The sequence below is a fragment of the Scylla paramamosain genome, chromosome 4, assembly GCF_035594125.1.
Source record: "Scylla paramamosain isolate STU-SP2022 chromosome 4, ASM3559412v1, whole genome shotgun sequence".
NCBI classification, from domain to species: Eukaryota; Metazoa; Arthropoda; class Malacostraca; order Decapoda; family Portunidae; genus Scylla; species Scylla paramamosain.
This window is the reverse complement of record NC_087154.1, coordinates 33,044,527-33,057,307: the sequence shown is the minus strand read 5'-3', so window position 1 is coordinate 33,057,307 and position 12,781 is coordinate 33,044,527. Positions and strand designations below refer to the sequence as shown.

Sequence of the window (12,781 nt, the reverse complement as noted above, 5' to 3'; positions counted from 1 at the left end):
GGGATCACCGCCCAGCAGGCTTCCCTCATACCACTTCTCATACATTGGGGTCTTTTTCTCTCAATACCACTCCAAAGTACTCTTATGCTCCATCTTATTCTTCCATTCACTCAATCCCACATGCTTCACCACTCTATCTCATTTTTCCACTTTCTTACATCCCATTCTAAATCCTCCCCATTTCTGACAATCATACTCCAGTCACTCTCAACATGCCGCCCCTCAAACCTCTGAAAAGCCCAACTATTTTCCCCACATGCTACTCCTAACATTCGTCATCTAGGTCGGTTATACTTTTCCAACTGTACCACGGTTCTTGAGGCATTTTTCTTACTTTTGGTCGCAGCGTTTTATTTTTCACTGCTGTCTTTTATTGTCATCTTGGTTTTGTATCTATAACTACATTCAACGAAAAGGTAATCCACTCTTTTCAGTAGAATTCTTCTACATTAACAGGACTTAAAAGTTGCATCATCACCATGATCTTGCCATCTCATAACTAGAGGTAAAGCTTCCTCTTCTGTTTCTCCTCCTCCTCCTCCTCCTCCTCTTTCTCCGTTCGTATCCTCTTTCTTTATTTTTTTGATAATTATAATCATCATTATTATCGTCATCATCACTCTCTTCTTCATCTTTATAAATACCACAGAAGATCACATCCTTGTAACGCAAACATCCATCATCTCGACAAGGTTATAATAATAAATTATAAGAATTTCAATGCGTTGTCATTTCTAAGAATCACCCTCATTCTGCTACTGCTGCTGCTGCTGCTGCTGCTGTTGCTCCTCCTCAGATATACTAGCAAGTGGTGTGTGTGTGTGTGTGTGTGCGCGCATAAGGCCTTAAATAAACATCTTTCTCATACCACGTTGCTCTCTCTCTTCATCCACCATCCACCGCCGTCACTGGCAAGTCAACCAAAAACAGTGTCGCTACAGAAACGCCCGTGAACGGTGAGTGCGAGTCAGGTGAAGTGCAGGTACCACATCTAATATCTAAGGCCATCTTCAGATACTGTAGCGCAGCACCAGAAAGCAAGTGATATGCGTATTCTTCCATTTTCGCAGTACACTTTTAATACTTTCAGCAATACTGAATTACTGGAGATATTGGCAAATGATTGCTTTATCCATGAATCAGCATAATATGGATCAAAAAAGTATTTTAACACTACTATTGTCTTATGGTTGACTTTCTATGAAAAACCTTACTATTTCAAATATGCGAGACACGGTATTCTAAGTCAGCACTTTGCAATAATATGAGAACCATTAGTTTAGATATATCTGATCAAAATGTTACTTACATTCTGAAACTGATTACAATTATACATACTTTGCGAACTTTCATAAAGCAACACTTCTCATTCAGACATCCAGCAGACGCGAGACGAAGTATTGGTGTTGTGGCTTTAAGGAGGTGGACGTAGAGACATTAGCAAGCCGTCAGCCAGCATGGACACAGCTGGAAGTGAATGCGACGGTAACTTTTCTTTTAAGGAATCAAAAAGAGAACGGAAACAAATGAGAGATTACAACCCGAGTTTTTAAAAGATGAAACAGAATACTGCTATCATCTGTTGAGACATTCCATACCACAATAAAAATATATAATTATGCAATGAAAACAAACAAGCAAGAGAAATACATGAAAACTTCCCGAAAAGTAAATTTCAACTGGCCAAATCTTCGTTTTTGTTGTAAAACTCGAAGTTCCATTTTGTCCATGTGTGTGTGTGTGTGTGTGTGTGTGTGTGTGTGTGTGTGTGTGTGTGTGTTTTGGTGGGGGGAGGTAGGTGGTTGGGTGCAATGATAAGTTTTGCAATATTGATGAACAACATCTTATTTCACTGACTTACTCATTCTGTCTGTCTGTCTGTCTGTCTGTCTGTCTGTCTGTCTGTCTGTATCTGCGTCTGTCTATCCGTCTGTCTCTGTCTCTGTCTCTCTCTATGTCTTGAAGGTGCCGAGATGCTGCAAAATAAAGGACAGGAATCACGGAGTGCAAGGCGTTCTCGTCTTCTAAAGCAGGTAAGGTCTTTCATCGGTTTTAAATTTTCCGTCTCTATCAACATCCATCTTTACTTCTTGTTGGAAGAATGCCTACATTCAACCTGTCCCTAAGCAGGATAAACGCTCCAGTCCATAAAACTACCGACCTTTGGCTTTGATTTTTCTCTCTTTCTAAAGCTTTTCAATTTATTTTCAATGGAAAGATTTTGAAGCGCCTATCTGCTCTCAGTCTTCTTTCTTACTGTTGTCATGATCACGTACCACTTAAAGAAATAGCAAAGACAAAATAAGTTACAATATAGTTAAAATTTTACTTCACACACACACACAAAAAAAAAAATAATAATAATGATGAAAAGATAAATCCGTGCAATTTACAAACTAAAATAACACCTAAACCTAACCTACACAATGAAAGCTAAACATCCTACCTAAGACAGGGAGAAAACGGGTGAAGGACAGAAACAAGGTTTTACTAAAAAAAAAAAAAAACAAATAAATAGATAAATAAATACATAAACAAAAATTAAATAAATAAATTAATTAAATAATTAAATAAATAATAAATAAATAAAATAAAATATGTTACGCGAGTCCGACTTCTGGCATCTAGCCAAAAAACATTTCCAGTAACTTTGCTTTTTCTTTCCCTCTTTTATTTCAACCAGATGGCACCACACCACTGCTATCACATCTATCTCTAAAGCTAAACTCTTCTCTCAAACCTTTGCTAAAAACTCTACCTTGGACGATTCAGGGCTTGTTCTCCCTTCTCTTCCACCCTCTGACTACTTCATGCTACCTATTAAAATTCTTCTCAATGATGTTTTCCATGCCCTTGCTCGCCTAGACCCTCAGAAGGTCTATGGACCTGATAGGGTCCCTCCTATGGTTCTCCGAAATTGTGTTTCCGTGCTTGCACCTTACCTAGTCAGACTCTTTCAACTCTGTCTGTCAACATATACCTTTCCTTCTTGCTGGACGTTTGCCTACATTCAGCCTGCTCCTAAAAAGGGTGACCGTTCTAATCCCTTAAACTGTAGCAGTCTGGCGATAGGCAAGAGGCAAAGGGAGACGAGTACTGCTGCTGCGTTAACTTTATTCCAACTCTCTCCCCTACACGCGAGCAACCAGCTCGTCACGTCGGCTTGGAGGTTCGAACAAGATATCGATTAATCGAGACATTGTGGTACCTTTAATTAATCCTTGAAACGCCATTAAACATTACAATCATCAGTACTATTACTACCACCACACGCACACACACATATTTACAATTCATAAGACAAACACCAAAATAATATAACTCCTTTACACAAACTACCGTCCTATTGCATTAATTTACTGCCTATCTTAAGTTTCTGAATCTATCCTCAACAAGAAGATCCTTAAACATCTATCACATCACAACTTTCTACCTGATCGCCAGTATGGGTTCCGTTAAGGCCGCTCTACTGGTGCTCTTCTGGCTTTCCTTACTGAGTCTTGGTCATCCTCTTTTAGAGATTTTGGTGAAACTTTTGCTGTTGCCTTAGACATATCTGGCACAAAGCTTTGGTTTCCAAACTAGCCTCCTATGGCTTCTATCCTTCTCTCTGTAACTTCATCTCAAGTTTCCTTTCTGACCGTTCTTTTGCTGTTGTGGCAGACGGTCACTGTTCTTCTAAATCTATTAACAGTGGTGTTCCTCAGGGTTCTGTTCTGTCATCCACTTTTATTATTCATTATGATCTTTTATTATTCATAATGATCTTCTAAACCAAACTTCTTGTCCTATCCACTCCTACGCTGATCATACCACCATGCACTTTTCCACGTCTTTTCATAGACGTCCAACCCTTCAGGAAGTAAACGGTTCACGCAGGAACGCCACAGAACGCCTGACTTCTGATCTCTAAAATTTCTGATTGGGGCAGAACAAATTTGGTATTGTTCAATGCCTCAGAAACTCAATTCCTCCATCTGTCGACTCAACACAACCTTCCAGACAACTATTCCCTCTTCTTTAGTGACACTCAACTGTCCCACTCTTCTACACTGAACATCCTCGGTCTGTCCTTTTCTTATAATCTAAACTGGAAAGTTAACATCTCATCTCTAACTTAAACAGCTTCTGTGAAGTTAGGCGTTCTGAGACGTCTCCGCCAGTTTTTCTTCTCCCCCCACTTCCCAGCTGCTGACTCTGTACAAGGGCCTTATCCGTCCATGCATGGAGTATGCTTCACATGTCCTGGGGGGGTTCCACTCATACCGCTCTTTTACACAGGGTGGAATCAAAAGCTTTTTGTCTCATCAACTCCTTTCCTCTAACTGCCCTCTAACTGCCTCTTCAGCCATTTCTCATCACCGCAATGTTGCATCTCTAGTTATTCTTTTACTGCTATTTTCATGATAATTGCCCTTCTGATCTTGCTAACTGCATGCCTCCCCTCCTCCCGCGATCTCGCTGTTTCCCTTTTGGCGGAGATCTCCATTCCTGGAAACTTCATTGTTCATCACCAACTTTGGCTTTCCTATCCCTTCACTGACCATCCTGGTGAACTAGCCTTCAGCTTTGCTATCCTCCACGACCTAAAACAATTGGTACAACACCCTACTCGTATCCCTGACCGTCTTGGAGATACACCCAACATTCTTGACCTTTTCCTAACCTCTAATCCTTCTGTTTACGCTGTTATCAGTCTCCTCTCCGTTGGAGTTCTCCGATCACAACCTCATATCTGTATCTTGTTCTATCGTTCCAATCCCTCCTCAGGATCCCCCTTAAGCGGAGGTGCCTCGGGCGTTTTTTCTTTATACAACACCAACTTTCTGTCTCAAAAAAAAAAAAAAAAAAAAACCATTCTATACTTTATTCTTCAAAATGAATTCCTGTAGGAACTTAAATGATGTTCTGATATTCTACTAATCGCTGATTAGTTGTTTGCCTTTTGAGCCTGGAAAGGCAAACGCTCTGCTGGCCACGTATGCTGCCGTTTGCCTTGCGAGCAAAGCGTTTGACTTGGCGGTGACACTACTGAAAACGCCTTATATCACGGTGGTCCAACTACAGGCCCGCGGGCCACAAGTGGTCCGCTACTTGATTGTCTGTGGCCCGCGACCACTTGTATTATAAATTTATCTTGTACACGAAAAACACAGACGAAGTTTCTGTGCCTGTATATGAAATAGTAATAGGAAGCAGAACTACTAAGATTATATATATATATATATATATATATATATATATATATATATATATATATATATATATATATATATATATATATATATATATATATATAGAGAGAGAGAGAGAGAGAGAGAGAGAGAGAGAGAGAGAGAGAGAGAGAGAGAGAGAGAGAGAGAGAGAGAGAGAGAGAGAGAGAGAGAGAGAGAGAGAGAGAGAGAGAGAGAGAGAGAGAGAGAGAGAGAGAGAGAGAGAGAGAGAGAGAGAGAGAGAGAGAGAGAGAGTGGCTCTCCCTATATCCGTTTAGTGCTAAAGTGACCCAAGGTGTCGAAGAAGTTGGACCACCCTACCTTATATTGACGAGCTGTTTAGATGAAGCCTCACGGCGTTTGTACTAGGTATTGGCCCTTCTACGTGCCCCTCATGTCAAGACTAGCGAGTGGCCCACCGATTTAAATTTACAACTCCAATGGTGTCCTGTTTATTACAGCTACTCGTGTACAAAGAAAGCCAATCCATGTCTCTGAAAGATAAAAAGTCATTAGAGAAAATATACAAGAGGTGGTTCTAATACAAATCTCAAGTTTTGAAAGAGAGAAGGAAATGTCTCATATTATTATCAATGGAATTGTTTTACCGTTTTTTGCTAGATTTAAGAGAATGTGAAACACTGACAAATATACACTGGTGCAATTTTCTACGTGTAATTTGTAGCCTTATGTAATTTTTCCTCCATGTTGTGTCGAGGCAACAGCTATTTTCGTTCACATTACCTATTTTCTTCTTTGCTCTCCTTTTCGTAGTGGTGCACGCTAGTACTAGGGACCAGAAAGCAATCTTCGTACCCCTCATCCTCCTTGCAGGAAAGAGACACGATGTGTGACGAGTCATGTGGCAACGCCTCAGTATCGCATGAAAACAAAACTCGCATGGCATAGGCAGGCTTCATCACCCTTGTGCTTCACTGCCCTGCCACAAAAGCTGCATCTTGTAAATGTGCCTGAGCGAATAACGGAGGTGCACACACACACACACACACACACACACACACACACACAGAGAGAGAGAGAGAGAGAGAGAGAGAGAGAGAGAGAGAGAGAGAGAGAGAGAGAGAGAGAGAGAGAGAGAGAGAGAGAGAGAGAGAGAGAGAGAGAGCGTGGGATCATAATGAAACAAGTTTCTAAGTTTTGTAATTTCGACAATAATGACGTTGTTCAATTCCTTGTTTTGGTCGCAGCTTGGCTTTACGATCATAGCATCGCTCGGCCATTTTTCACTGGGCTCAGCTCTCTCCTGGCCTTCTCCAGCCCTCTCTAATCTAGCACGGAGCAACGTCACATGGGTTGGCACCGAGCTTGTTCTCACGCCGATGCAAATGGATATGACAGGTATCTGACCATCGGGCGGGTTTTTCGTAGTTTCGTTACATACAGTTCGAATAAGATTTATAAAATATATATTCTAAGGTGGTACACACACACACACACACACACATATATATATATATATATATATATATATATATATATATATATATATATATATATATATATATATATATATATATATATATATATATATATATATATATATATATATATATGTGTGTGTATATATATATATATATATATATATATATATATATATATATATATATATATATATATATATATATATATATATATATATATATATATATATATATATATATATATATATATATATATATATATATATATATATATATATATATATATATATATATTTATTTATTTATTTATTTATTTATTCATATTTAAGTACTGATATAAGGATTGATATATTCATTGAAGAGGGCAATATCACTTCATGTAATGGCACTTGACAGACACAGGCTTAAATTGTGAAATTGTGGGGTCGAAACGGTGGAGGGTGGCAGCTGACAGGAAGGACAGCCCAACCACGCACGAGTGTTTCATTACATTACATTATGCGAATGCTGCATTGACTGCCTAGATTCAGAGTACTCGTAGCACTGTCAAGTCATAGATGACATTTTCTTTTGAGAAAGGCAATCCTAAGCTGGAAAGAAAAAAAAAAAAAAAAAAACGTGTAGTAAAGCTGTTCGTAAATGACCGGTGTACTGGTGCAGGTGGAATACTCGTGCACCGGGATGTTTTTGTTTTTCTGACTGCTGCAACTTTATTATAGACTAGTCCAATATCGCTCCGGAACCATTAAATCATATTTGTGACAATCAATAAAGAAGTACTTATATATCCTTTGTGTAGGCAGCCTGGTGTCGCTAGGAAGCATCCTCGGGTCGTGGATTGGTGGCGCAATGGTTACACGGCTGGGGCGGCGAAGGTCTATGCAGACAGTAGTGGCTCCTTGGCTTATAGGGCTCGTGGCACTCGCTCTTGCTCCCAACGCCTACATCCTGCTTGTGGCCAGGTATTTTATAATCCGTAACATTAATATAATATGTAATCTTATATATATATATATATATATATATATATATATATATATATATATATATATATATATATATATATATATATATATATATATATATATATATATATATATATATATATATACAAATAAAATAAAAAAATACTAGCCTTCCTCAATACTAACTCCATATCTTAAGCTATGTCTTATTTGGGCTCCTCGTAACAGATTGCTGCTAGGATTTACCAGCGGGGTCTCTGCTGTGGCGGGATCTCTCTACGTAACAGAAGTCGTGGACGCAGAGGTGCGAGGTGTCATGTATAACATTCTCTGCCTGAACGTAACGTTAGGGGGTCTCTTTACCGTGGGCGTGGGGTACTTGGTTCGCTGGTACCATCTGGCCGTGGTATGTACAATTCCTCCTTCACTTCTCCTGATTGGCACCTTCTTTTTACCCGATTCTCCAACCCTCCTGGTGGTGCGCGGAGAGAAACTTGAGGCAGTGAGAGTACTAAGAAAACTGCGAGGCCCTCACGCAAACCTGAAATCAGAAATAGAAGTTATAGAAATGAAGAATTCTTTCTGTGCAGATGGATGGCAGAAACTTCTGAACTGGTATATAGTAAAACGAGTTATCATTGTGGTAATGATTTATATTTTCCTCTTTTTATGTGGGAACGATGTCTTCATTGTCCATACGGCCCGTATCCTGAAAGAGGCAGGGTACCCCCTGGACGCGGACATAGGCACCATCACAGTGGCAGCAGCAAGGCTCGTTGGGATGCTGATGTCATTCTTTTTGGTAGATCGGATGGGCCGACGAGTAAGTTTGGTAGCATCACATGCCTTCACTTCAGCCTTCTTGATAGTCCTCGGGGTGTATGTTCACCTGGCTCCGACGGCGGCACCTGAAGACAGCACTTTCTCTACGTGAGTCGAAATGTGTATTTTTCCTACGGTTAGCTTAGATAAAACACTATTCATTAACACAGATATAGACAATTTTTTGGAGCATTCTACATTAAAAGTAGGATGAATAGATGTTAAAAAGAGTATGGAATGATTTTCACATGTCTAACACGAGCGTTGTGCAGTGAAGCAGTTTCATCCATATCCACAGATTCAATCATCAATGTTCTTATGAGGTTTATAGCTAGAAGAGGACAGGTTAAATTAATTAACTATGGAATAAGTAATAACCTTGCAGGAACTGATAAAAGAAATGAAGGAAGTCATATACATAATATGGTACACTCTTGCTAAAGAGTATTGTTTGGAAATTTAATTCACTAAATGCATTTAACTTCTGTGGAATCTGGGGAAGACAGATTAGGAATGCACGAAGGATGACATGGAATGGTGTCATGAAAAGCAAATCCTGGATGTTGAAAGTCTGAGCAAACTAGTATTTGTCTGCAGTGCTGCAACTAACACAAAATCCTCTCCTTACATTGAGAAAAAAATACCGTACGTGAAATGACTTTGGAGGACATGTACTGTAAAAGGAGTCTATATAATCAATACTTAATAAGATATGCTAAAAATACGTTTCATGTTTTGAATGGGGAATTTCTGAAAAGTGGCCGTCACCACGTGGCAGCAGTCAGTATCACCTTACAAGCAAATTCGATTTTTTTCTTTATTTTTATAGGGCCATTCGATATACATATTAAAGTATTTAGCGTACTGAAGAATAAGAATGTACACCATTCCTTCTGAGCATTAACAAAGGTGAAACGGTACTATATCCATTAAAACATATAATAGAGTTGTTTTTCTGGTGATCATGGAATATCAATTTTTTTTTGTTCGTCCATGTTTTATAAACAGGTACACTATACATATGAAACATATTAATGCAGACTGCATAAATCGTAGGTAACATGTCTATGCCACTGAAAATACCAGATGGCACAGAACAAATCAGTAGTATATGAAAACAACAATATTTAATTGGGAACCGACAATTCGAGTGACGGCAAAAATGGTCGCGGCGGGTCAAACCAAAGCAAACGCCACATGTACTGCAGGGCGCTGGCGATGTGACTAAACGGCCTAGCTAATGCCTGGACGCGGCCTGTAGAACCTTTAAGTAGCAACATGGTCGTCTTCCGTGAAGTAACTGTGACACACTCGGCGGTCTGCCACTGGACGCAATTTGTCTCCCCTAACAGCAGTTATTCGCCACTTCCTCAGCTCAGCATCATTAAGAAATTTATGGCCGCCATCTCTACTTGAACAAGGAGGTACACAACACGCTGATGACATGGCTGCAAACCCTCGTGACACCTGAGAGAAGTTTGTTTTTGATTGAACGGTCACTCTCGCCATGACAGTCGCTTCCAGAGTGGATTGAGAGAATCGCTGCATTACGATGTCACCGAGTGTGGTTTGTCATGTTAAGCAGCACTACCGTATTTCTTATATTTTTTGAGTCTGTAAATCAAACAGTTCATAGACATGAAGTGTGCCCTATTTAAGAATAGTGATGACTATACCTGGCGATGTCGATAGGATATGAACTTTCGCTATTTTTCTTTCGAAATCATCGAGGGAAAATAAGAACACTTCTAGATAGAAATTCGCAAAGAATATACTGATAAAAGCTGAACGCATTTATATGCACATGGAAATTACAGTAACAAGATTTTAGATTACGTAAGTGTAGTGTGTGGCTGAGCTGAGACACCTGGTGGCATACCTTACCAGATTTTCTATTGCCAAAGTAAAGTTAGGAAAGAGAAATAGGGAGCTGAGGTGGGATGAGGGAGGTCAAAATAAAAGTGGACAGGGATGAGAGAGAGAGAGAGAGAGAGAGAGAGAGAGAGAGAGAGAGAGAGAGAGAGAGAGAGAGAGAGAGAGAGAGAGAGAGAGAGAGAGAGATATTCTGCTTATGATATAGCCTACTGTTGCCTAAGGAAAGATCTCTGACCAGTCTTGGGGTAGGAATGAAATCTCTCTCTCTCTCTCTCTCACACACACACACACACACACACACACACACACACACACACACATCGGTACAGTGAGATGAGAATGTCATGACCCCATTGAGCATACCAAGTAAACACTGAGAAATTGATCTGAAGGCGGAACAAACTGGCCGTGAGAGGTATTCCATAGGGATTGATCCTCTGGCAGGACACTCAAGGCAACAAGAATCCGACACTTTGCCCATCAGGCCGAATGGACTCTAGTCGGCAATGTCTGTCCTATCACAACACGGCTTTCCTCTACTTAGCCCAATTTCTGATGTTTTAGTCTTCCCTTTGTAATGAACAAGATAAATTCCATTTTCTATTAGGATCAACCGAACTTCTTCAGAGAGAACGTAAAAAGTGGAGGGGGAATCTCGTTCATATATATATATATATATATATATATATATATATATATATATATATATATATATATATATATATATATATATATATATATATATATATATATATATATATATATATATTATCTTGTACCATTACACCATATAATATTACTTAAAGGAGATTTTTATTGCTGCCATGCCCCCATCTCACCTCGAGCACATCATAGAAACACTAAAAAATTAATCTGAAGATGGGATGTATTGGCCATGGGGGGTTTTAGGTATTCAGCAGGATCCAAAGCTTTGGCAGGACACTCAGGGCCAGGCGAGGCAACATCTTTATTGATGAAGCCACGATGTTCACCACGGCCATACTGAATTTTTGTCTGCTCTCATTGTTCTGTCACTGAAACAGCCCTGCCTCCTAGTTGCTAAGTGAACAGAGGCTCCACATTAAGAGGCTCGCCCATCTGTTTCGCTCCTCCCGGCACTAAGCTCACGCCTCCCCGGTTGTGAACCAAGCCTGCTAAACACTGCAGTACGCAGTGTGTGTGTGTGTGTGTGTGTGTGTGTGTGTGTGTGTGTGTGTGTGTGTGGTGCTGAAATTGGCAGCATAATAATTTTCAGAGAAAATTTCGTTATTGTTCAGAATGCATAAGCATTTCACACAAAACACCCAAATAATCACTAGTTGATCGGACTTCATAAGTTAGTGATAAAAGTTAAATCTTTCAAAAATATTGTGCTCAGTATCTGGTAAATCGCCTTTGCATGCTGCAACAAGCAACACAAGCACACCCTTTAAAACATTTTTTGTCATGCCGGTAGCATTCTTGGATCAAGTTTGTCACTTTGGTGTTGCAGGCTGGCTTTGGTGCCACTGGTGAGTATCATAATGATCGTGTTTGGCTTGCAACTGGGAGCCCAGCCAGTGGCCTTCCTCCTCTCAGCAGAGTACTTCCCCACCAGGGTTCGGGGTCAGGTAAGCTCATAGCGTTACAATGTGCAATGCTTCCAATTTTCAAATATTTATCTGGATACTGTGCAAATCACGCAAATAGAATATTCTATTTTTTTTTTCTCCATAACAGACCTTCTCAATATGCTATTCATCAGGGATGCTGTGTTCTTTCCTGGTGCTTCAAGTTTCCTCCTTAATGATGGACGCATTCACCCTGTCTGGGTTTTACTTGTTCTGTGCTACCGTCAGTTTCATTGCTGTGATTTTTACTGTTATATTTGTTCAGGAAACCAAAGGCAAGAATGTTGGTTGATGCAGGACGTGGAGGAAAGGTAGCATTTATCAAAACAGTCATAATTAATCACTACTACCTTTGCTTTACAAAGTTATAACTTTATCATTCTCAAGGATGGGCCGTACCATGATACACATATTGACGATAAATATCGATCGATGCTTTTGTATTGTTATTACCTTACCTACTTAGTCACGGTACCATTATATTAGTATCACTTAGACCTTTTCCTCACAATGCTATGAAAAAACATACATCAATACATTGATATATATATATATATATATATATATATATATATATATATATATATATATATATATATATATATATATATATATATATATATATATATATATATTATATATATATATATATATATATAATTTTTTTTTTTTTGTTGGTCACTGCACATGTCATCTGCATTACATCAGAATGCCCAACTTAACAACTTTCAATATAAATGTGATAATTGTATGTCATAAAATACAGTTTTTTGTTGCAGTAGTTGTTTGTATTACCCCAGACATTCAAACTACAAATTTACATATTAGTAAACTTTCTTAAGTACTGCTGATGC

At 39.2% G+C, this 12,781-nt stretch overlaps 1 protein-coding gene across 2 annotated transcripts; it reads left to right on the top strand.

The window, feature by feature from the left end:
• The first annotated feature begins 602 nt into the window (after positions 1–602).
• LOC135100017 (solute carrier family 2, facilitated glucose transporter member 6-like) lies at positions 603–12,480 on the top strand. 2 transcript variants are annotated; one of them, XM_064002845.1, is made up of 8 exons: positions 604–956; positions 1,375–1,485; positions 1,966–2,033; positions 6,422–6,572; positions 7,455–7,617; positions 7,849–8,550; positions 11,810–11,927; positions 12,037–12,480. In XM_064002845.1, exons 2-8 carry the CDS (start codon positions 1,458–1,460, stop codon positions 12,217–12,219), a joined length of 1,413 nt encoding a protein of 470 aa, XP_063858915.1. In that variant the 5' UTR covers positions 604–956; positions 1,375–1,457; the 3' UTR covers positions 12,220–12,480. The 2 variants fall into 2 exon arrangements, with proteins under 2 accessions (XP_063858916.1, XP_063858915.1); XM_064002846.1 differs by lacking the exon at positions 1,375–1,485 and having other exon boundaries at positions 603–956.
• Positions 12,481–12,781: the final 301 nt, after the last annotated feature.

What these genes read in the sequence shown, in the direction of transcription:
- LOC135100017 (XM_064002845.1), top strand. Translation starts at nt 1,458, where the DNA reads ATGGACACAGCTGGAAGTGAATGCGACG. An exon ending in TACATCCTGCTTGTGGCCAG is followed by an intron (nt 7,618 to 7,848) that starts GTATTTTATAAT and finishes TCCTCGTAACAG; the next exon opens with ATTGCTGCTAGGATTTACCA. An exon ending in GAAGACAGCACTTTCTCTAC is followed by an intron (nt 8,551 to 11,809) that starts GTGAGTCGAAAT and finishes TTGGTGTTGCAG; the next exon opens with GCTGGCTTTGGTGCCACTGG.